At 35.9% G+C, this 26,278-nt stretch overlaps 2 protein-coding genes across 2 annotated transcripts; both read left to right on the top strand.

The window, feature by feature from the left end:
- Positions 1-1,528: 1,528 nt before the first annotated feature.
- Positions 1,529-6,549, top strand: LOC120073370 (serine/threonine-protein kinase KIPK2-like). Its single transcript, XM_039026186.1, has 3 exons — positions 1,529-1,753; positions 2,720-4,688; positions 5,522-6,549. The coding sequence occupies exons 2-3, from the start codon at positions 2,932-2,934 to the stop codon at positions 6,366-6,368; spliced, it is 2,604 nt and encodes an 867-aa protein (XP_038882114.1). The 5' UTR covers positions 1,529-1,753; positions 2,720-2,931; the 3' UTR covers positions 6,369-6,549.
- Positions 6,550-10,435: 3,886 nt separating this feature from the next.
- LOC120072589 (protein BUD31 homolog 2) lies at positions 10,436-13,070 on the top strand. Its single transcript, XM_039024984.1, has 4 exons — positions 10,436-10,707; positions 10,954-11,053; positions 11,154-11,341; positions 12,588-13,070. Exons 2-4 carry the CDS (start codon positions 10,960-10,962, stop codon positions 12,741-12,743), a joined length of 438 nt encoding a protein of 145 aa, XP_038880912.1. The 5' UTR covers positions 10,436-10,707; positions 10,954-10,959; the 3' UTR covers positions 12,744-13,070.
- Positions 13,071-26,278: the final 13,208 nt, after the last annotated feature.

Raw genomic sequence — 26,278 nt, forward strand, 5'->3', positions numbered from 1 at the left:
AATAGAAGAAGATAATAGGATCAAAACAATATATTTCGTTAAGCTGACACAAAAAAGTCCACGCTCGATAAGTGAGAATCGATGCATTGACGTTTGTCAAAGAAAATCTTAATAGAAGGTCTAAATTATTAAGTTACGAAACTTTAGGAGTTTAATTAATTAATTGATATAACTAGAAGTCTCCAAACGTACAAACTAATATTTTTCGAATAGTATATAATATAATTGATACAATCCCAATGTTTAGGGATATAAATTGTTTTTTTTTTAAAATTATTTTAAAGTAATATTGTCACATGCATTTGCAAACATATTTCGTCCATATTATATAAAACAAAGGTTAGTGATTAGCATTTTAATTTTGAAAAAGTCAATTATTATATTATTCAACAAACTTATCATATAAGTGGACACACACAAAATGTCATATGTTTACATTTAGGTCTAAGATTTTACTTGGAATGAAACCTTCAATTTTAAGATATGAACTTAAATAAATGAGATTCTCTTTTTCTTGATTTTCAATCATCTTTTGGAAATTTATTGTCTTATTTAAATCTTAAGTGATTGGAAATCTCATTTTTCTTTTCATAATTACTATCGGGCTCAAAATCCTCATATTTGTTGTTTCTCAAAAAAACTTTTAATTTATTTTATTTTATCAATATACTTGTAAAATATCCTATTTAATATTTTCATTTACTATTCCTTTTTTAGTACATAATTGTAAGGATGAGATATCACACATTTAAACTAAAATAAAAGTGTATGCTAAATATCTTTAAATTTAGCATTTAAAAAAAAAAAAAAAACTGGAAAGGGATAACCACCCTACCAACTAAACATGTCTTTCCTCATCAATGAAGGAGATAATACAATTTGAAAAACTTTCTTTACAAAAAAAAAGGCCAAGAGAGGATACCAAAACAATAATGAAATAAACTGTTTTATTCTCTTCTTTCGAAATAAAAATAACTAAAGTACATTTCTTATAATTTATCTAAAGGAAAATTTTTAAAAATAGAAAAACAAGGGAAATTATTTATAGATATTGATAGAGACGGATAGAAATCCATTAATGTCTATTAATGATAGAAACTAATAAAAATCTATCACTGATAGACATTAATAGAAGTTTATTCATATCTATCATTATTATTATTATTTTTTGGTTATTTTTTTCTTTTATCTAAATTTGTATCTCTCAACTTCAAAAGTCAAATATTCAAATGTAAAATATTGTAAAAAAGAAAAGTAGACTTTGACATGATGTTATACAACTTATACTGTATCATTAATTGACTAAACTCAAAATAAAGATAAATTTGGAAATGATTACTTTTTTTGGAAGTCTAAAAATTAAAATAAGAAAGAAAAAGAAAACAATAGAAAATAGGAAAGGGAAAGGGGATTAAAAGGTTAAAAATATTAATTGGGAAAGTCAGTTTGATTAAATTGATGCGTTGCATTAAACCCAGTGCTCATAAGCTGCCAAAGTGGGGCCTTATCTCTCCTAAATAATCAGAGGCAGTATCAAAATTTCTGAAGAGAAAGATACTATTTTTACTCTCTCATTCTCTCTCTAAACCTCCCTTCTCCTTCTCCTCCTTCTCCTCCTTCTCCTTCTCCTTCTCCTTCTCCTTCTCCTTCTTCGTCCACCGCTCCGGACCCCAAAACTAGGTTTTGCCTCTCATCTCTCTCGCATTCTTCGCAATCCGTTGCATTTTCGCCTTTACAACTCACTTCATCTCAGGTAAGTGCTCTCCCTGATCTTACTCTCCTTCCCCTTCTTTTTCCTTTTGATTTCGATCCTCTGTGGAGTTTTTTTATGGCTTTTTCCTACCCCAGCTCTGTTTTTCAGTTCCCGCTTCCGGATTCTGAGGGTTATGTTCCTTTTTTGCTATTTTTGTAAAATCCCATTTCCCTGTTACCCCTTCTTTGTTTAGATAATTTGGTTCGTTTTTTGTCACTCTAGAATGTCATTTGAAGTGGAATGTTGTTTTCATTGTGGAATCTTAGATTTGGCTGTAAATATTGAGATGGGGTTTTAGTGGTTTGAAGTTGGACGGATGGGTTTGTGGTTTCTTCGATCCAGTCGTTTTTTAAATGATTTCTAGTTTGTTTTTTTGTAGCTGGAGCTGGAAATGTTCTTTAGGGTTCTGAATCTTGAGTTTCTTTTTGAATGTGTCTTGACCATTTGTTAGATGATCCAAGTGACTGTTGGGGACTCTAATTGATTCGTATTATTACCCAATCTGCAGTTATTTGTACTTTAGTTATTTCTCATCTCTTCATGTTTCCTCTGAGATTTATCACTTCATTTTGTTTTTTCTTTTGAACTTTTGATTTGTAGAGCACATTGAGTTCTCTTTTTGGGATAACAGGAGTAACTGCCAATACTGGTGGATTCTTTTGTGTACTTCAATAATTTTTGAAATCAACAGTTTAGGAAAGCATCATACCTGCGTATGTCTTTGTTTATGAAAATGGCATCAAACTTTCACTTGGCCTATTAATTTGACAAGTATTGCTGTTTCTGAATATGGCAACAGCAACAATAATGATAATAGCAGTAATGACAACAATAATAAGACAGGAAACCTTGATTAGAGATGCACATTTGGGTTAAACTGTTGAGCTCTTAGCGTACCTTACATGTATCTTCAATTAACTCATATCTTGAAATTTTTGTGATGATTTCATATCCTGAATGTTGCAGATTATGGCGTGTGGAAGAGTGGATACTCAATGTTCTAGTGATGCAAAGAATAGTTCTAGAGTGTGAGAGTTTGGTTTCCATACTTTTAAGTCCTTTTTATCTAAATTGAAATGTCGGAAAGGGATTAGCATTGAGGATCGATAAACCACAGAATTGCTAAGTTCTGACTTCTGCGGAGCCTAAGGGCTTTCGTATAGTGAGCGTAGGTAGTAATGGGATCTGGTACTTGTGAAATTGTCGAAGCAAGGGAAGAAATCAAACCTGTTCAAAGTAAGGCAGGATCTCATCATTCAGATTTTGTATCAGACAAAGATCGAAGACTTTCTGCATTGAAAATTGGATTCAAGGGATCTCTAGAGGATGATATCAATCAGCTTTTTGAGTCTATTAGTATTAAAAATGCATCCAAGAGTTTAGGTCATTCACAAGTAGAGGTAAACGCACTGAGAAAAAGTACACTAAAGAAGCCAATAACTGTTGGCATACCTCGGTCACCAGGTATTGGTACTTCTGATTCCGGTAGTCTGAAGCAAGCACTTAGGGAACTATGCCTTTCAAAGGCGTCTGAAATGGCTGCTATGAAGAGATCATCAAAATCGTCTAGCTCTTCAAGAATCTCAGAAGCTGGGCGAATCAAGACATTGTACAATTCAGTTATGGTTGAAGCCACTGAGTCAGGCTCTTCTTCAGATAATGTTAAAGGGGGACGTGTGGTTGGAATATCCCTGGTTCCAGAGGAAAAGAAAGTGAACTTTGAGAAGAGACTTGAGCATGTCCAGGCATCTGCTGTTAAACCACCGGTTGAAAGTGCTTACTCTTCTCAGTTGCCTGTTGCAAAAGCACAAAAGCACGTTGAGGTTGCTACTGTGGAACAAAACGTCAATCCCACTTTGTCAAGGAAAGTTGGATCTCAAACATTAAAGGCAGAGTTGGAGAAGGAAGAGGAGTCCATTACTCTACCATCTATATCTTCTTGCACTATTGGCAAGGTCTTGGAGAAGGAGAAGAAAATTCTTGCCGGAAGCAGAGTAGCAAATAAAGTGGGATCATCTAAGGCAGGACGTAAAGGTAGGTTGCAAACTACATCTTCATCTAAGTTGGGTAGTGGCAATAAGGTAACCAAGTTATCTAGAAGTGCCTCCCGTTCTGTTAAACCAGTTATTAGGAACAAGGGGCTGGCTAAGAAGAAAGTCAAACAGGATTTGAGTTCTCCAGCATGTAGTTCAAGCACATACAATGCAGTCAATGGTGATATGGATCCTAGTAAAAGGAAGTTGATATGCGAGAGATGCCATTGTGCATTGAATAGTGCAGCTAAAGACTCAAAGAAGGGCTCTGCATCCCAGTTTAGTGGTCTTGGTACTGATGTAAACATGACAAATTCAAAATTTGGTGTTAACAAATCAGGCATCAATGTGGATGGCAAGGCTTCTGATGTTAAAGTCAAAAGAAATACAAGGGTACGAGATAAGGGTGAATTTTCTCAAAGCTCAAAAAGTAGTCAAGGTGAGTACAGTAGCAGTACGACGAGTATTATAAGTGATGATAGCAATGGGCATGGACCCAGTAATGGTAACAGACCTCATATGTCAAAAGACTTTAGGTGGGAAGCCATACGCCATGCACAATTACAGTATGGGGTCCTCAGCTTGCGACATTTTAATCTTTTAAAGAAGCTTGGTTGTGGAGACATTGGAACAGTGTATCTTGCTGAGCTAACTGGCACAAATTACCTATTTGCCATTAAGGTCATGGACAATGAGTTTCTAGCAAGACGGAAGAAAATTCCTAGAGCACAAACCGAGAGAGAAATACTGAGGATGTTAGATCATCCATTCCTCCCTACACTTTATGTTCAATTTACTTCAGATAATCTATCATGTCTCGTCATGGAGTATTGTCCTGGAGGAGATCTTCATGTTCTGCGGCAGAAGCAGCTAGGCAGAGTGTTTCCTGAACCCGCAGCAAGGTAAAATTATAAGCTTCATTTCACCTTCTGCATCTTGTTTGCCAACATTAAATGGACACAAAAAGCACCAAACAGCACAAGAAAAATACGTAAATCTGAGGCAGATGCTATGCGTACATACTTATTCTATACTTGTATGCATATTATTATAATTTTCTTCGCTAATCTGGAATATTTTCTTCACATCGATGATTGGTCACAGAAGTTGGTCGATAATCAGTATGGTATTGGTATTCTGTTATTACATATAGCCACAAGCGAATAAAGCTCTTATTTGTTTGCTTTTCTAACGAATGAACTCTTCATCTCTCTCCATTCAATGCTACTATGCTGGTTCAAGTTTGTTTGATCAAATTGATTTACTATCTTGCGGGTAATATTAGGTCATTCAATAAGCACAGAAAGACAACTGGAAGTTTTCTTGCCTTTTATATGTCACTAAATTTTTATTGAGGACTCTCCATGTTCTCTAATGCCATTGTCAGTGACTTCTACTTGTCAATCGCATTCCATGATAATGGAGGTCAATTCTTGTATACGAAGACAAAAAATAAGATATCAGCTTAGATGTTGTCTCACAATGAATCCATAGAAAATTGGAAGATGTGAGCCTTTTCATGCTTACAATACTTGTTGTAATAGACCTTGATTTCTATGTTTATGTTGTTCACTAGGCAAACCTTATGATGTCCGTATTTACTTATCCTTTCTAGTTTCTGTCATTTGCAATGTCTAAGCCTTAACTTGCTGAATCTTGTATCGGATTCTGGTTATGCACAAACCATGCATTTCTTGTAGAGATTTTTTCCTACTAATCCTCTATCATTTTGCAGATTTTATGTTGCTGAGGTCCTCCTTGCTTTGGAGTACTTGCACATGCTCGGAGTTATTTATCGAGATTTAAAACCTGAGAATATTCTTGTCAGGGAAGATGGTCACATAATGCTTACCGACTTTGACCTGTCGTTAAGGTGCACGGTCAATCCAACACTCCTGAAGTCATCATCCTTCAATGCAGACTTGGTGAAAACATCAGGTCCCTGTACAGATTCTAATTGTGCTGAGCCATTTTGCATTGAACCATCATGTCAAGTCCCATGCTTCAGCCCCAGGTTTCTACCTGCTTCTGCCAAAACAAGGAAGTCAAAACCTGATCTCACAACACAGTTCAGGTCATTGCCCCAGCTCGTTGCTGAACCCACCGATGCACGTTCGAATTCCTTTGTCGGCACTCATGAATATTTGGCTCCTGAGATCATTAAAGGAGAGGGTCATGGAGCTGCAGTTGATTGGTGGACTTTTGGTGTTTTTCTCTATGAGCTTCTGTATGGTAGAACCCCTTTCAAGGGCTCCAATAATGAAGAAACATTAGCCAATGTAATAATGCAAGGCCTCAGTTTTCCCGACAGCCCAATCGTTAGTTTCCAAGCAAGGGATCTTATCCGAGGACTGTTGGTAAAAGAACCTGAAAATCGATTCGGGACAGAGAAAGGGGCCGCGGAAATCAAACAGCACCCGTTCTTCGAGGGACTAAACTGGGCATTGATCCGGTGTGCAGTTCCTCCAGAACTTCCAGACTTATGTGATATGGACATTACAAGTATGATTGCTCAACAAAACAAGTTCAGGTATTTGGAAAACAAGTCCACTGGAGAACACCTTGAGTTCGAATTGTTTTAGGAGAAAAAGAAATCATCAACCTTGGGAAGAAGAGACGTAGCCAAGTTAGGTATTAGCCTTTTTATTCCAACATCTTCCTCCTTGCTGTAATTAATATTGTAGCGTATAATGTAAATTTGGTCGAGAATATTTGTATCAAGGCTTTTACCATTTTCATGGCATCAAAGGTCTCTGAGTTCTATATCGTGCATCAATTTGATAAGAGAAAAATGAGTTTTATCCAATTGAGTTTTCGGGATTACAGATCCTTTTCCTTCCAGTAAGAGGAAATACTAACCAAATTCCAAACATTCTGCTTCCTTTCCTTAGTAGCCATGTATGTTTATATATTTTGAATGTAGCAAGAGGTAGAATATGGTTAGTAACTAACTCTTGTCAATTCCGGTCATACTAATCTCAATGATAGCAGTAATATGCTTCGGTTTATTGGTTCAGGTCAACTAACAAATTGAGACATTGTATTTCACTATTTTTGTCATTTCGGTTCTGGTAATTTAAATTATCCCACTTTCCTTATTTATGTCTCATGCTATTATTTCATTAAAGTTATTGTACTTTGATAACATCTAATAATTAGTTACTAACTCTTGTCAATTGAGTGAACAGATGAATGACGTGACATTTAAGTGGGTTTGCCACATGAATGTTGACATTAATAATGTAATTGACTTATCCTAACCAAAAAAAGAAAAGAAAAACCCCTTGGTAAGGATTAAAGGTTAAAATAATAATTTATTTATTTAACTTTGATCGGTAATAATTTAGTTATATTTTTAATTTTGAATAAGTTTTGTCCTTGTATTGTATGTAATAATTTAGTTGTTATATGAATAATTTTACAAAAAAAAATATGAGAAAATACATAATCTTATATATGTGAGAGAATCTAAGCTCAACAATTTCATGTTGTCTTCTTAAGACAATTTTACTCAATCTAGTGCTTAGACAATTTTACTCAATCTAGTGCTTGAGTTAATTTTCTTATGAAAGTAGCACATTGTTCATAAGATCCAATGAACCATACTTTGTGGAAAAAGTTTTATGAAAGAAAAGTGCTTTGAAAATTTGGTTCTTTTTCTTTTTATGCAATTTAAAGAAGAGGCTGACTATTCGTGGTCATTCTAATAGTCATGTCTCTTCTTCAAGTTGGTTATTTTCGAAAAGTCATATTCAAGTTGGTTATTCTAATGGCCGTGTCTCTTCTTCAAGTTGGTTATTTTTGAAAAGTCATATTCATTTATGAAACAATGCAATTTTGCGAATGGTCATTTACCATTTATTCCAACAATAGTTTCTATACTATCATAATTGTAGCAATTCGCCATAGTAAAAAATTTCATCAAAATTAAATGTTGATTTTTATTATTTAATGATTTAAACTTTATAGAATATAAACATATTAGATCCCTAATTAGTTTATTGATCTACTTTGGTAAGAAATTTTATTAAATTTTAACACAATTTTTACAAGAAGGGCTAAAAATCGTTACAGATTTTATAGCATAGGGACTAAATTATTCATACTAAAGTTCAAAGACTAGGCTATTATGTTCTAAATCAAAATTAAATAACTAAATTGTTACCGAAAGTTTAGGGATCAAAGTGATTTTAACAGAGATTATGTTACAATATCAAAGTACATGAAGTAAATTAGTAAGTTAATTAAAAGTTTAGGCTTCATTTAATGACTATTTTTTTAGTTTTATATTTTTAAAATTTATATTTGTTTTCTCCCAAATTTCAAATCATAGTTTTCATCTTTGTTGCAGCATTCCTAATCAATTTCTAAAAGTAAAAATAAGTTTTTGAAGATTAAGGTCCCATTTGGTAAATATTTGGTTTTTGTTTGTGAAAATTAAGTCTATAGACAATATTTCTACTTCCGATTTTTTATTATTATCATTATTATTATTTTTTTTAATCTACTTTTGGCCAATGGTTTATAAAACCAAGTCAAATTTTGAAAATAAAAAAGAAAGTAACTAGTAAAGTTTGATTTTATTTTTGAAATTTGGCTAAGAATTCAAACATTCTCCTTAAGAAAGATCCAAACCATTATAAGAAATGGGAAAGAAAAATGCTTAATTATTAAAAACAAAAAACAAAAAATGAAATGGTTAGCAAATGGGGCATACATTTTTTTGTTTTCAAAATTAGGTTATATTTTTTAAAATATAATAGACAATATAGAGCAAATAACAAAAATTAGAAATTTATGTGTGAAAATAGTGTTTATAAGTTTAATTTTAAAAAACAAAAAGTTAAAGTTCCTTTTAGTAACCATTTCAATTTAGAATTTTAGTTTTTGAAAATTAAGCTCATTTCCTCTCAATTTCTTATAATGATTTGCATCTTTTTTCATTACAATGATTGATTTCTTAGCCCAATTCTAAAAATAAAAATAAATTTTTAAAAACTATTTTTTTTAGTTTTCAAATTTTGGCTTGGTCTTTTTAAATCATTGATAAAAAGTAATAGCAAAGGAAGAAATTTGAAAGTGGAAGTAATATCTATAGACTTAATTTTAAAAAACAAAAATAAAAAACCAAATAGTTATCAAACGAAGCTTAAAAAACAAAGTGGTTATCAATGACAAACATAGCCTTAGTTTTGGAAGTTTTACGTTTATGTCTTAAAGATTCTTGAAAATTAAAAAGTGTCTATTAGATAATTAAAATTTCAATTGTGTCTAATAATTTTTTTTTGGGCAAATATCAATTTATATCCCTGAATTTTGGTTGGTTATATTGATTTAAACCGTGGACTAATAATCGGATCAATTTCAACCTTGAATTTTGGTATTGTATCAATTAAAACCCATACTAATAATTGTATCAATTAAAATATTGAACTTTTATAAGTATATCAATTTAAACTTTAAACTTTCACGAGTATATCAATTTAAACCTTTAATTTTCATAAGTATATCTAATAGAACATAATGAAGGGTTTAAATTGATGTACTTATATAAGTTCAAGGTTTAAATTGATACACTTGTGAAAGTTCAGAGTTTAAATTGATACACTTAATAGTTTGAGATTTAAATTGACACACTTTTGAAAGTTCAAAGTTTGATATAACCCAGGGTATAAATTGAGATTTTTTTTTTTAACTTAAAAATATATAATAACCCATTAAGTTTCTAATTATACACCTAATTGGTCATTGATCAATGCAAACAATTTTAAAATTAGGTTTATAAGGGTCTATTTGATAGATAACTCAGATTATGTTTCATATTCATTGATTTTAGTGAATATGCATTTGGTTGACATTATGGATTCGAATTCTATGATTCAAATAATGTAAATTCTATATTTTTTTTAATATTTTCAACGTATCAAGATTTTGAATTCAAAATTTTAAAATGAAAAATTATATTAAAAGTGATAAAATAATAACAAATATAGCATTTCATGTTATAAAAAGTAATAATTATACAAAAGTTTTAACATAAAATAAGTTCATAAATTAATTTGTAATAGTTTATAGTCAACCTAATATTTAGTGAGTAACTAAATATATTTTCAAACACATTTTGAAAAATTATTTGAACTAAAATTTAATTTATGAATATACAATCAACACATATATAAAAACATCAAATATAGCTATAGTTTTTTTTAATGTTATTTGCAAAATTTTGTTTTCAAACTGCCTACCAAATAAATCATAAATTCTTCCATTTATATAATTTCTTGGTTTTGTAATCTATTTTTCACTCATGGTTTCAAATCAAAGGTTTTTTCAAACTAAAAGAAAGTATATATATTTTTAAAATGTTCTTAGAATTTTCTTTTAAAAATAAATGAAATCTATGATAAGAAATTGAGAGAAAAAAACACAATTTTTGAAAAACTAAAAATTAAAACTATATAGTTGTAAAACAAGACGCATATAAGATAATTTTTTTTCTCTCTCTCTTTTAAAGTAGGATAAAATATGGAGTATGAAAATAAATTTCAAAATCATTATTATTTAGCGACCGATACTCCACTTGATAATACTTTTTTTTTTTTTTTTTTTTTTTTTTTAAAGTTATTCGGAATAAAAATAAAAATATCTGAAATTCTCTTGAAGCGCCGCCTCCCCGTTTTTAGATCTGAAACCTCTCTCCGATTTTCATTTTTTTTAAAAAAAAATTTATTATCTCATATTCTCATCAACTTTGCCCTAGCTTTGCTTTGATTTCAATTTTCAACTTCAACTCTCTCATTTCAATCTCTTTTACCTACACTCTGATCCGCTGTCCGTCCCTTCGCTCTTTCTCGGCTTCAATTTCTTCCGGATTCTGCCGTACTATATCTTCAATCACCCGCCGACGAGGAAAATTTCCAGGTAATTCCCTTTCTTCGTCTGTTTGGTTCATCCCCTTTGCCTTAGGGTTTCTGGATTTTTGGCCTCTTGGGGATTGTGTACGATAATGTGGATGAACGATATAGAAATAGAACAGAAAACTAAAAAGGAGAGTCCGCGTGAAGTATAAGCTGGACAAAAGTCCTAAGTGCATGTCTTATTGATTTAATGACCTCCATTGGGAAGAATTTTAAACTTGATTTATTTGTTTTATGATCAAATTTGCAGACAAAAATGCCCAAGATTAAGACGAATCGTGTCAAGTATCCGGAGGGATGGGAGCTAATTGAACCAACTCTCCGAGAATTGCAAGCTAAGATGAGAGAAGGTATCTCTATACTTCATTACCGTGTTTTTGTTAATATTTTCGTTTCTCTTTACTGGGGCTTTATGACTCTGATGTTGGTTTACTCTTTTGATGATTGCAGCCGAGAATGACCCACATGATGGTAAGAGAAAATGTGAGACTTTATGGCCTATATTCAAAATAGCACATCAGAAAAGCCGCTATATCTTTGACCTTTATCATCGAAGAAAGGAAATTTCTAAAGAATTATTTGAATTCTGTTTGGACCAAGGCTATGCAGATCGTAACTTAATTGCAAAATGGAAGAAGGTTAGTTTTTGCCTCTCTCATGGTATCCGGTCACTGATAGTTGTCATATTGTGACCCTTTCAAAGTGAAGAATCAAATGCCACTCCATGTATTTTCTGCTTATTCTGTCTTGATCCTTCAACCTCCAAACATTCTATTTTTGTGTCTTTCTTCTGCATGGATGAATCGTTTAGTCCATTTGATTATTTTTTCATAAATCGATTAACAGAAGCTTGACATGATATCATTTGCTTAATAGTTTATGGCTTACATAGGCCATGTATTTGAGTCACGTACAGGGGTGAAGTTCGTTGGTTTCTTTATTAAAACGATGTCACATTGAGGAGTGTTTGGGGCACTTACTTCAGTTTTGAAGTTCGGAGTTATTTGTGTTTGGGGTACAGAGTTGTTTAGTTTGGTATTAAAAAACATTCCAGGGGGATAGAAAGAGAGGAAGATGGAGTTTTTGATAAATGCACCGACTTCAATAGTGAACATCATTGAAGTTGGTGTAGTCGGGTTACTTAATACCAACTTATGAAGTCGGTGGGCCAAACATCTCTATAGAGTAAAATAATAATTTGGAAGTTAAGTGGTTATAGACAAGGAAGAATGAAGGAACCAAATAAAGAAATTTTGGGAAGAAGTTTTGCAAGTTAGATAAGTTCTTTTAAAAGTTGAAGATGCTTGGAGGTGCATTAGTCTTCTAGAATGTAAGAAAAAATAATATAGTGAAGTATGGGATGATGAAAAGTTTAAGACATGGGGGTTCTGTTTAAGCAACTTTTTGATGAAAGAGGTGTCCTAGTCACGACCTTATTTGAACTGGATCTGATCTTACTTGACGAGGATCTAATCCATAGGTTGTACAATTATGTCCTTTGAGTTCTAGAGAAATAGGCATCCTAGCCAAAAATTTGAAAAACCACGGCCCTTTCTTCATCTGTTGAGACGGATATAGAGGCAAGTATGCAGTACAGAAAAAAGTAAGGCGCCCAGCACTGTACCTAGGTGTCTTTTTAAAAAAGAAGAGTTGGGATGAATATACAAATTCAATAGTTCATATGATTTTGAATGGACTAATATCAGTAATCATATGATGTACTTGCGGGTAAATATAATTTGCCATTTCAAAATTTTCAAATTGAAGGCATGGATCGTATATGTTTCTCTTTGAGAGTGCATTCTTCTAACTTGTAAGCTCGCACCTCTTTCTATTTCTGGAAGTGTTCAATTCTAGTCTGTCTTAACTGCTTCTGTTGTGCAGCCTGGTTATGAACGTTTGTGCTGTCTAAGATGCATGCAACCCCGAGATCACAACTTTGCGACAACGTGCGTGTGTCGGGTTCCCAAGCACCTGAGGGAGGAGAAGGTTATCGAGTGTGTGCATTGTGGTTGCAGGGGCTGCGCAAGTGGAGATTGATGTCTTCTCCTCTTAGTTCGTCTCTCTGATTACAACTACATACGCCTTGATGCTATGTTCTTACTCTCGAGTTGTACTTTGGTAAAAGCTCTAATTGGTGTAACATTTGCACTAGGGTACTTACTCTGTTCATACTCATTAGTCATTGAGTTGCCGTTAATTGGGAAAGATGGTTCATATAGAAATAGTTTTTTCCCCTTGAGGCATGAAATGTGACATAGGTGGCAGTTTTTACTTGCATCAACAATCTGGATTGCTCATTGTAGTTTTAACGGTATATGTTATAATTTCCTGCAAACTATTTAGATCGACTTTATTCTGACTTCATTGTTACTAACTAGATCGACTTTATTCCGACTTCATTGTTACTAACTCGTACGTTCTTGTCGTTGGCTAGTTCAAATCGGGGGGCATGGAGAAATCTTTTAAGTGCTGTGTCTGTATTACATTAAAACTGGCAATTTTAAAACTTTCACTACTAATTGTTACATAGGGTTATGGATAATAAAAAAAATGTAACCGTTTCTAATAGATTTAGCAGATCTAATTTTCATTGTGTTGTTAGGTCAACGTAGAATTATGATATAAAAAACAAATATTGGAGAAAATTTCAAACCGACATTCCTTCAAATTCATCATCTTAATCTTTTCGTCTTCATTTTCTTTTCTGACTACCCTTTTTTAAATTAGGTAAAATATATTTCTTGTCTCCAAGTTTGATAACAATGTCTATTTGGTTCATGAAATTTTCAAAATAGAAACTTTAGTTTCTCATTTTTAGAAAATAGTTCTAAATGATCCTTAAAAGTAAAACTGACCGTTAGTTGATTAATGGTAGATTGACATGATATGATTGAGATGACATTTTTAAAGTATGTGGCAATTTTATATCGATTTTTGTCTTTTTTTTTTTCGCCCCTTTACCTTCCCTTCTCTTCCTTTGTCTTCCCCCCTTCCCTCCTGTTTTCCAATCTGCCATCATAGTCCAAGAATGAGCTCAACTCTCAAACCCTGAACGTTCTTCAAATTCGACTCTTACATATGTATAAAAGACCAAGTCCAAGTTTTCTCTGACTGATAATACTTTCAATTGAATTTAGAATTAGGGGTTTTTTTTTTCTTTCCAGCTAGCTGTGTATAAAAGTTGTTTCTTTCTACATCTTGATGTCTTCCAAAAGAAGGTGTGGTTATGATCGACTCCAATGCATACCCCTCCATAACTCCTAGAGAAGAAAACAAATCATCTTTGAGCCATAAAACTCGAATAATTAAAGTTTGAAACTAGTTAGTTTGTGTGCAATTCATCTTCTTAATTGTGTAATAAATTGTGGGTCTTGTAGCAGTTTCTATTTAACTGCTATTCAGTGCCTTTTCTGTTGGTAAGAAATATCTCCATGGACAACTATGGAATGGCCTTCTTTGAAAAATTGGCCAAAATGGCTCCCTTTACTTTTTCACATTTCAAAAGTAATATGTTTTCTGAATACACATTAGAATGGTTTTTCTTGGAGGAGATGGGGCTCGAGATTGTGTTAGCTTTTTTAATGTTTGAATATCAAATTTGATTTATAGGAAAGAAATTTTATGAATATGCTCTCAGTAATAAAAATATTATTATATTATTATAATATCCAATTTTTTGATAAACTTAACGATTGGCAACAAGTTTCTTAAACAAGTTATCCGAAATTTTTCCTAGTGTTTGGAAGTCCTCAAACCCTCATGACTCATCTTTTTGCATACAATCAAGAAAAACAAGGTATATATATCGATATTATCTTTTGTAAATGTGTTTTAGTTGTTGTTTGTATGTTGTTGAGCCCAATAATATATGTCTTCGTGGTTGTTTACATAATCTCAGTGGAAATTCAATAAACTTGGCCGCGATTGAGTATAGTATATTTACCTCAAGATTTAGTGTAGGGTTTGAAATCTAAGGGCAAGATAGCTATATAAATGCACCGAGATTACGCAGTCTCTCCGAGATTTTGAATGATTTTATTAACTTTTTTGTACCTGTATATGATTTTTTTCAGGGATGTCTCATATTTGTTTGTTTTGGGTTGAATGGAAGGAAGATGGGAGAAAATATGTAGGAGGTCAGTTGAAAGGGTTGATTGTTGACGTCGGAATAAAGTACGAGGAGTTTTTACACGAAATATATAGAATCAGTGAGATAAATTCCGTTGAGTTTGAATTGGATATTAGTTCCAAGACATATATTGTGCGACCAATCGATCATCACGAGTTTGAGATTACAGACGATCATCTTAACCTTCGTGTTAATTTGAACAAGAAGACTTGCATGTGTGGCTAGTTTGATTACTTTGAGATCCTCTATTTGCATGCTCTCGCTGCTTTTTGGATTAGGAGTATTGATCCATATAGTTATGCTCAAGTGCATATACAATTACGAATTGGCTGGCTAGTTATAGGGCCTATATTCCCTGTATGTCATGCATCAAAGTGGAAGATATCACCCAGGTTTGTTGATAGAATTGTCCTACCTCCAGGGTTGTTGAAACAGTTGGTCGTCATCCAATTGTACAAATCCCATCAAACAGTGAACTATAGAAACATATTCATAATTGTGTCGATGTCACAACGTTAGGCACAATCGAAAAACATATCATTCTCATATTGTAGAGAATGATTGGAGTCATTTACTATGGAACTATTTTTTCTAAATTTTTTGTTTGAACTATGTAAAGAATTTCTATTCAGTTTCGTTTCGGCTATGAATGTTTAGAATGATTTATTGAAGTGATGTGCATTCTTTTGTGCACTCTCGATGAAACAGAATATAGTTATCTTCACCGTATCCTCATCATTCTCGAATTCATAATCCGAAAAATTCTTGTCCAACTTAGTCCCATTCATGTTGGACCCATCGCCCAAGTACAACTTCCAAAGCCTAAGAGCTCTATCCTAATCAAACTCAACTACACGCCTGGGCCTATATCTCAAACCCGTCACTATATTACACTCCCCCCATCTGAAGGAAACCTTCTTCCCAAGTAACTTAAAATGTCTTCCTTATCCTTTTACCTCCCTCAAAAGAATATAATGACACAAAGACCCATTAAAAACTAACTTCACATCCAAAAAACGCCAAAAAACATTCTGCCTAAACATGTACAATTGAATAGGTGTTAACTTGTTCTTAATATTCGATATTGTTTTCGCTAGATGAGAATTGAAGGAACTCTTATCAAAGAGGGTCTATGAGTGGAAGCAAAATCATTCCAAATTCAGTGTGACAGAAAAACAAGCATTCACAAACATACATACAAGTTATGTATCACAGAATAAATTACGGCATGCTTTCAACAAATTAAATACAAAAGAACAAGAGACTCACCTTTGAAGAAATTCTCTTCTCTTTATCTCTCGCTTTCTTCAAGAACAACCCCTCTTGCTATCGTTGCAACACCAAGCCAATCGTCTACCAAATCTCGCCGTTGCTCAACAAATGAACAGTCTTCTCTACAAACAGGCCACAACTTGGACACCACAACTCAGTGACCTTGGTATTCTCAGAGTGAGAATTCAGGAGGTGTGGGCTCTGTTGGATTTGGTAGAGGGAAGGAGGAAAGAATGATCATTTAACGACCAAGCAAGTGGGAGAAGTTTGAGTCTATCGTATAGACTGGTGCTTGATCGTTTAGATAAGATGCACGATCGTTTAATAAATTAGGTTGATCGTTTAGTGAATCTCGCTCAGGAGCGTGATCGTTTAGTAAAAACTATGTAATCATTTAGAAAAAACAATATGATCGTTTAGACAGACGTGTGTGTATACGATTGTTTAGGAAAATCCTTTTTGCTGTCGCGTAGGCTCTCGTGAGTTAAACGTTAGGCAGTGTACAACTTGTGAAGCGATTATCCAATACTTTCCAAAATGAAAACTATTTTCATTTTATCCTTTCAGTTATGAAAACTGAATACAATCTCCCACTTTTATGCACAGTTATGGAGAAAACCACCAACAATTATCTCATAATTGTTTTTAATTATAAATAAATATAATAACTAATTTCTCATATTATATTATAACCTATAGTTTTAATATCACATCATATGCAACATTTAAACCATAGTCCTTTTCTGCATTACTTGATGTAAATCATATTTACATCATTTTTCTCCAATTAATGTATCTCATACATCATTTCAACTATATCATATATAATTGAACCGGTTCCATCATATCATATATAACCAAACTCCCTTTTGTCAATTTGAACACTTCAAACTAACCTAAAAAGTGATTCTCAACTTGAATCCATTGAGCTACTAAGGGGATCTTATGGACCTGTAGTTGTTCTAAAGCGAGTGGGGTGTACATTACAACAAGTACAAAACAATAAACTAGGGCACTAAGACCTAGTACGAAATCTCCCATTTGCCCTAGTTCAGCTACGAGCGGTCCCGTAGACCCACACTCTGAAGGTGACCCTAAAAAACTGTAGTCATGAGAGCCTTCGTAAACGGGTCAGCAACGTTGTACTCCAAAGCAATCTTCGTGACTGCCACGTCCCCTCGATGCACTATCTCGCGGATGAGATGATACTTCCATTCTATATATTTGTCGTGCTTGTGAAACCTGGGCTCCTTAGAGTTCGCCATAACACCATTATTATCACAATAGAGGGTGATGGGCCTAGACATATATGGAACAACTTCTAGATCAGTCAGAAACTTCCTGAGCCAAACAGCCTCCTTAGCAGCTTAACAGACCGCTACATACTCGGCCTCCATCGTGGAGTTGGTGATGCACCTCTACTTAGTGCTTCGCCACACTACTGCTCCTCCGTTAAGAGTGAACACTGGCCTTGAAGTGGATTTCCAAGAATTCTTATTAGTCTAAAAGTCAGAGTCCGTGTATCCAGTAAGTGTTGGGGTTGATGCCCTAAAGTCTCGTGTCCTGTAGTTTGTAAACAGTATTTACGAACACCAGTGATTGTTAATATATGATATTTACTTCACATCTTGTTGTTTTGCTCGGTTATTTGTTTTATTTGCTTTACCACAAACTAATAAACATAAAATCCCTGGTTATCTATATGTGACTCAAGCATGTATGTGGTGACATACAAGTGGATCATGTCTTGAGTGATACCCAAAATGGTTTATAGTATATGGATATAGGAGGGAAACCTTATCCTAGTAATGCTACGGGTGCGACCCGCTTTGTGGAATGGTCACAAGTGTTGTGACTTGCCACAAATGGTCTAATCCTGATCATTCGTGTTTGAGACATGCGAGCGGGGGCGTCCTATACAAAGAGTTTGTATAAGACTTGACCATGAAGTGTTAACATCTCGTTATATAACACCGTTCATGACAAAGACTTCACTTCACTAGGATGACCATAGGTAACATGACCTCAATCCTGAGTGAGTTGGAACTTTTTTCATTGAGGGCGGTTCTTTGATTTGTATGGGTGCGATTGGCCAGGTCACCGATTCAAACCTACCATTTTGGGGATTCGTCTGATTTGGGAGCTGGGAACTCAACTACACAAGATGGAATTCACTCCTTCCCCGAGGCAGGGGTAAGTAGATAGATGACTCCCTTAAGGGTTGATTCCGGGGCTTGAACGATGTGGTGCCACACACCTTCTCTTGGTCTGAGAGGTGTTCACACGTAGTTGGACTATGTTATATTGTTCATTAGAGGAATCAATGGTACTTAAGGAGTGAGATGTAACTACAAGGAAAAAACGGTAAATTGGCCCAACTATACTTACGAGCATCTGTGAAGGGTCATCGTACTCATGATTGGTTATATCCGATGAACACAGAAATATATCTGTGGTACAAAGAGTTCAGCTGTTGGTCTTTAGTGGAATCACTGACAGTTAACGGATGGTGAATCTCGTGGCCAAAGAGTCTAGTCAGCTATTCACGTACTGTTGGAGCTTTGAACCACAGGTTCATTAGGTCACCTGGGTAGCTTGGATAAAGTCGAGAACCGGCATTTGGGTTAATTTGAAATGTTCAAATTGACAAGAGGAAGTTCAATTATATATGATATAATTGGATTGGTTAATTATATATGATATAATTGGCTAAATGTATGAGATACATTAGTTTGGAGGAATTAGATATAAATATGATTTATATCAAGTAGAGAAGAAAATATTATAGTAGATATATGATATCAAACTATAGGATATAAATATAATATGAATATATTTATTAATTAAATTAATTGATTAATTATTTGATAATTAATCGATTGTTCCACATTCGGACGTGGGAAGTGGGGCTGCGAAGGTTGGTAACCGGCGTTTCAAAAACAATGAAATGGTTTTCATTTAATTCAATCATGCATTCGTATTCGCCTGCGCCCAAAAGAATCCGTGAAAGCAATCGCGAGAGCCTATACGATAGTAGCTCGTTCATCTAAACGATCGTCTACCTCACGCGTTCTCTAAACGGCCGTATACATTTTTTCTAAACGATTGTTCAGTTTTTCCTACATGATTGTGTAGCTCTACTATACGATAATCATTTCCGCTATACGATAGCAGAGTTTCATCTCCCACTTGCTTATCGTCTACACGACGCCTTCTCCTCCGTCCTCTACCAAACTTACCAGAGCCCACTCTTTGGGTTTTTGATACTGAGGATACCCGGGTTTCTCTTATGGTGGTGTCGTCCCCGCTGCATTGTTCGTGTACGTTCGGATCATGCTGTTGCAGTCGACATACTCGCCGGGTGCTGGTAGATCGGTGGGAGGTTTTTCGCTGCTGAGGGTTCAGACATACGAAGACAGTCTTCATTTGGTATGAACATTTTTCCTTGTGAAGTATTGTATTCAGAGCATGTCGATAATGAGTTTTATATGCATAATTGTATGTATGGAATGTATGTCATTTGTGTTTCAGTCACTGTGAAATCGGAGCGATCTAAGCCCGCTCATGGAACTCTTGGTATGAAATCCTTCAATTAGTATTAGAGCCAGGTTCCTGATACTTCGATTTCATTTATTGCAACGAAATAACGTATACATTCATGGTGGGTGCATTTCTACGCTGTTTTAAATGTTAATTCTGCAGTGGATGTGCCGGATTAATGGATGTTTTCAGGATGAATTGCCTCGGTTTGTTTAATTCCTTTTACATTTGCGGTTGTTTGTAAACGCCCTTACGATTTTTGGGCATAAATAATCGTAATCGAGTCTGTATTCAAAATGTTTAGAGTCTTGAGTCGTTCGTCGAAGTTCTGGACAAAGGTTGCGGCTCTTTGAGGAAGGAGATGATCTAGGGTTGATCGCATCATGCAGAAGAGGTTCTATGCGATCGCTGTCCATCGCATCGTGAAGATGAAGAACTATGCGATTGCGGTTGAACCATGGGGTCTGCGATCAAGAGTTGGTCGTATCGGGTTGACGATCGGGCACGCGATTTCTGAGTATCATTTAATGCGCGCGCGAGCTAAACGATCATTTAGGTTAGCAAGCTTTATCACTTAGTAACTGACTAAACGATCGCTTAGCATCACAAGGTAAATCGTTTATCAAGTTGCACGCATCGGTTAGACGATCAGGCGCTCACGTATCGTTTAAAGTGTACTAGACGATCGTTTAGGTCAGCAAGCTTCATCGCTTAGTTACTGACTGAACGATCACTTAGTAACTCAAATTAAATCGTTTACTTGTTGTCGCACGACACGATCGCATGGACAGTTAGGCTTCGTAGCCTCCTCGTCGTCTACGCGATTATTTACTTATGCTCCTATCTTCTAGTGCATGCTGAACGATCGTCTACCTACTGGTGTTTACTACACGATGAAGACCTCCTGGCGGTTCAAGACCCAGTTCGCCTGTGAACCGGTTTGCTCGATGAAAAATGTAATAGATAGGGTTTTCATTCCGATTTTTTTGTTTAAAGGCTTATCCCGGTCCATTAATCTCTTTGTTTAATACATGCGATGTATGTTTTATATGTCGTATGGTATGCACATATAGTCAATCCCACCTAAGGTTATGCATTGATCATGCATCATCTCTATATTATAATTGTTATTATTTAGAGAAGCATGATTTTAAATATGTAAGAGCATGCTCATGCATCATATAATATAAGAGTTATATTTATGCATGCATAAAAAGCATTGACATGCATCATCTTTTTATTATAATTGTTATAGTATAAGGATGAATGATAGCATGTTTGCTTGGTTATTACGCGTAATATAAAAGTTATATAGTAATGACCAGACATTGCATGAAGCATGACACATAGGTTACTTTATAAATGTTATAAACGCCTCGTTATGTGCAATGTTTTTTAGTTGTTTCTTTTTAAGAGTTAAAGAGAAATTAGAACTAAAAGAAATAGGAAAGACATGCATGCTCACTTAGGTTTAATTCATGGTTTTAAAATGTTTAAAGCTTGGATCACATAGACCTAAGATTACGGTTCTAATATGATTAGAAACCCTAAGGCTTTAATCTTTTAATCAGTTTAATAGGATTAAATTGGCTAATAAAAGGTTAAAGTGTAGCAAATCTATCTATAAAGGACCTTTTGTCTAAGGCGGATTATGTCTAGGCTGGGGTATTTAAGTTGACGGAAACGTAATACCCCTACTTGGGAACTTACCTGGGAAGGTGAATTAGATAGATTTGATGCATGCATGCAAATTAAGGACAGTCCATTAAAGTGTTTAAATGTGACTACTTGAACTTGTTTATATTTCATAAACAAACGTTGTTTATGAGTAGGCTTTAAGATGAACACTTAGACTAAAATCAGTAGTCGGATTCTCTAGGTTAATGAATCCCTAGGTAGAACATTCAGAGGGAGGTACTTGAGGCATAAGATGCTTCACTTAAACCTTTCACTTTTCTCCTAAAGTCCACACCGTGGATCTATCCTCGGCCTCGCGGCATCTTTGGCGTGTCCCCCAACGGATGGTGTTTGGGTAGGTCAATATCAAGGTGGATGGAGAGAATGTTCATAGCAAGTGGGAGCGGGAAGTGCGACAACATATCCCTCGGTCTCCCTTGTTAGGTTGAATAAAGTTTCTGCGCATCGCATCGAGGCACCCTGGGAGTGTCCCCCTAAAGGATGGCAATTTTGCGCATTTCTTTATTTGATCTCCTGTAAGAGGATAAAGTAACTTAGTCTCTTGTCCTAATCTATCTTTTCCCTATGGTAAGCGCATTAGGGCGGGACTCTGACACCGAAAATGAGGGGTTACACTTACACGGAATAGTTAAAGATTAACGATTCTGGACGGAATAATGGTGGCTGTTAGGTTCAGTTCCAAGAGTTGGCTCTGCCTAATGGTTGAGATGTCTCATCCCAGTGAAGGGACAACTGATCACCCCTCCGGTGGCATTTGTTCTGACTCACTAGGGCATCATTGCAAAATAGAAGTCTATAACTTAGGGTACTTGAAACTGTTTTGTAAAACAAATTGGTTTAAAAGTGGTATAGCAAAATCTAATCAAGATTTGTCCGTATTTTCAACAACTTTTTCAAATGGCTACAACCACCTTATCGTTGTTAAGCTCCAAAAAATTAATTGGCGACTATTTTTCATCATGGAAACACATGATCACGACGATCCTAATCATCGAGGATCTCATGTTTGCTCTCACGGATGCTTGCCCTCCTATTCTAGCTTCAAATGCCGCTTGAAATGTTTGGGAGGCATACGAGTGATGGACAAAGGCGAATGAGAAGGCCCGAGCCTATATCTCGGAAAGTCTTTTTGACGTCTTGGTTAAGAAGCATGAGCTTATGGTCTCAGCCTGTGAGATCATGGAGTCTCTGTGGGGGATGTTTGGACAACCGTCTGAACAGCTTATGCATGAGGCTCTTAAATACATATTCAACTCCAAAATGCAAGAAGGCACCTCTGTTCGTGAACATGTGCTAAACATGATGGTCCACTTCAATGTGGCGGAGTTGAATGGGTCTACCATCGATGAGGGCAGCTAGGTTAGCATAATTCTGCATTCTTTTCCGGAGAGCTTCCTGCACTTTGTTAGCAATGTGATTTTTAACAAAGTGAAGTATAACCTTACAACTCTCCTCAACGAGTTGCAGACATACCAATCTTTACTGAAAAGTAAGGAGAGGAAGAAGGGTGAGGCAAATGTTGCTTCATCCTCAAGGACGTTCCATAGAGGTTCGACCTCAGGAACAAAGTCTGCACCTTCTACTTCTAACTCTGCAAAGGGAAAGAAGAAGAAGGGTGGAAAAGGGAAGGCACCTGCTAACCCACTGCCTGTCGCCCCGAGGAGGCGTCCACCATTTGCTAAGGAAAAGTGTTTCCATTGCAACGAATATGGATATTGGAAGAGGAATTGTCCTCGGTATCTGAAGGAGAAGAAAACAGCGAAGGCTAAGGCCAAGGCGGATAAAGGTAAATGTGATTTACTTGTGCTCGAAACTTGTTTAGTGGAGAATGATGATTCTGCTTGGATAATTGATTCATGCGCCATTAACCATGTTTGTTCTTCTTTTTAGGGGATTAGATCTTGGCGATAGCTGGAAGCTGGTGAGATGATGATGCGAGTAAGCACTGGACACGTCGTCTCAGGTGTGGCAGTGGGAGGACTCCAATTAACTTTATAGAATAGGTTTTTAATTTTAAGTGATGTATATATTGTTCTTGAACTAAAAAAGAACCTTATTTCTGTAAAGTGTTTATTGCAATATAAATACACTGTTTCTTTCAATTTGAGTAAAGCGTTTATTCATAAAGATGGTATCTTTATTTGCACAACAAATCTGGAATTGAATTTATATGTGCTAAGACCGTTAGCCATTAATTCCCTCTATAATACTGAAATATTCAGAACTGTCGTACCTCAATCAAAACGTCATCGAATTTCTCCAAAAAAAAAAAAAAATGCCCAACTTTGGCATCTACGTTTAGTGCACATAAATCTCAATAGGATTGAGAGATTGGTGAAGAATGGACTTCTAAGTGAGTTAGAAGAAAATTCTTTACATGTGTGCGAATCTTGCCTTGAGGGTAAGATGACTAAACGACCTTCCATTGGAAAAGGTTTTAAGCCATGGAGCCTCTTAAGTTAGTACATTCTGACCTTTGTGGTCCTATAAATGTGCGAGCCCGAGGTGGCTGTGAGTATTTTATCAGTTTTACTGATGATTACTCCAGGTACGGGTATATTTATCTTTTCCAATGGAAGTCTGAATCTTTTGAAAAGTTCAAAGAGTTCAAGGCTGAAGTTGAAAACACATTAGATAGATGGATTAAAACACTTCGATCAGATCGAAGTGGAGATTTTTTGGACTCTGCATTCCAAGACTATTTGATAGAACATGGAATCGTTTCCCAACTCTCAGCGGCCGGTAGACCTCAGCAGAATGGTGTAGCGGAGAGGAGAAATAGGACTTTGTTAGACATGGTTCGCTCGATGATGAGTTACGCTTCCTTACCGGACTCGTTTTGGGGTTTCGCAGTGGAGACTGCGGTATACATACTCAACTGTGTTCCCTCCAAGAGTGTTGCAAGAACACCTATGGAGTTGTGGAACGGGCATAAAGCTAGTTTACGTCATTTCCGCATTTGGGGTTACCCTGCACATGTGCTTGAGGCTAATTCCAAGAAGTTGGAACCACGATCGAGGTTATGCCTCTTTGTAGGCTACCCCAAAGTCACACGAGGGGGTTATTTTTATGATCCAACGAAAAATAGGGTGTTTGTTTCAACAAACACTACCTTCCTAGAGGAGGATCATATAAGGGAGCACAGTCCATGAAGCAAAGTCGTGTTGCGTGAACTTTCCAATGAAACTACTGAAACTTCAACAAGAGTTTTTGAAGATTCTGCTACATCAACAAGAGTTGTTGATGAGAGTTCATTCAGTAGGTCAGTTCCTCCTCAAGAATTGAGGGAACCTCAACCTAGTGGGAGGGTTGCGAACCCACCCGTTCGCTATTTGGGTTTCACGGAAATCCTTGTTATGGTAGCAGATGGCGACGTTAAAGATCCGTTATCTTATAAGAAGTCAATGGAGGATGTTAATCGGGATGAATGGGTCAAGGCCATGGATCTCGAGATGGAGTCGATGTACTTCAACTCAGTATGGGATCTTGTAGATCAGCCTGATGGGGTTCGCCCTATAGGTTGTAAATGGATGTACAAGTGCAAATGGGGTGTTGATGGGAAGATACATACCTTCAAGGCTCAACTTGTGGCAAAGGGTTATACCCAGGTAGAGGGAATCGACTATAAGGAGACTTTCTCGCCTGTTGCTATGTTAAAGTTGATCTACATCCTTCTGTCCATTGCAGCTTATTATAATTATGAGATTTGGAAAATGGACGTCAAGACGATCTTTCTGAATGGAAATCTTGAGGAGACCATTTATATGGTGCAACCCAAGGGATTCATAGACCAAGGTTAAGAGCAAAAGGTTTGCAAACTTAATCGGTCCATTTATGGACTGAAATAAGCGTCTCGATCTTGAAACATACAATTTGATACTGCGATCAAGTCGTATGGCTTTGACCAAAACGTTGATGAACCTTGTGTCTACAAGAAGATCATCAACGCTTCAGTAATCTTCTTGGTGTTGTATGTAGACGATATCCTACTCATTGGGAATGATGTATGTCTACTGACTGCAGTTAAGAATTGGCTAACGACCCAATTCCAAATGAAAGATTTGGGCGAGGCTCAGTTTGTTCTAGGTATATAGATCTTTCAGGATCGCAAGAACAAAGTGCCAGTACTATCTCAGGCATCATACATTGAATGATGTTGCTCAAGTACTCGATGAAAGACTCCAAGAGGGGCCTGCTTCCATTCAGGCATGGATTCGCTTTGTCTAAGGAAATGTGTTCTAAGACGCCTCAAGAGGTTGAGAAGATGAGACAGGTCCCATATGCATCTGCCATTGGCAGTTTGATGTACGCGATGATCTGTACTCGTTCAGACATCTGCTATGCTATGGGCATAGTCAGTAGGTATCAGTCTAACCTAGGCCAGGGCCACTGGACCACAATGAAGAACATCCTCAAGAATCTTCGAAGAACGAGGGACTACATGCTCGTGTATGGTTCGAGGGATTTGATCCTTACTGGATACACGGATTTTTGACTTTTAGACTGATAAGGACCCTTGCAAGTCCACATCAGGGTCAATCTTTACTCTTAATAGAGGAACTGTAGTGTGGCGAAGCATTAAGCAGAGGTGCATCGCAGACTCCACTATGGAGGCGGAGTACGTAGCGGCTTGCGAAGCTGCTAAGAAGGCCGTCTTGCTCAGGAAGTTCTTGACAGACCTGGAAGTTGTTCCAGATATGTCTAGCCATTACTCTCTATTGTGATAATATGTATGGCAGTGGTGAACTCCAAGGAGCCAAGGAGTCATCGGCGCGAAAAAACACATAGAGCAGAAGTATCATCTGATCCACGAGATAGTGCATCAAGGGGACGTGATTGTCACGCAGATCGCTTCGGAGCATAATATGCTGACTTGTTTATAAAGGCTCTCACAGCTACAGTGTTGAGGGTCACCTACGAAGCATGGGTCTAA

This window comes from Benincasa hispida, chromosome 3 (assembly GCF_009727055.1).
Source record: "Benincasa hispida cultivar B227 chromosome 3, ASM972705v1, whole genome shotgun sequence".
In the NCBI taxonomy this organism is placed as follows: Eukaryota; Viridiplantae; Streptophyta; class Magnoliopsida; order Cucurbitales; family Cucurbitaceae; genus Benincasa; species Benincasa hispida.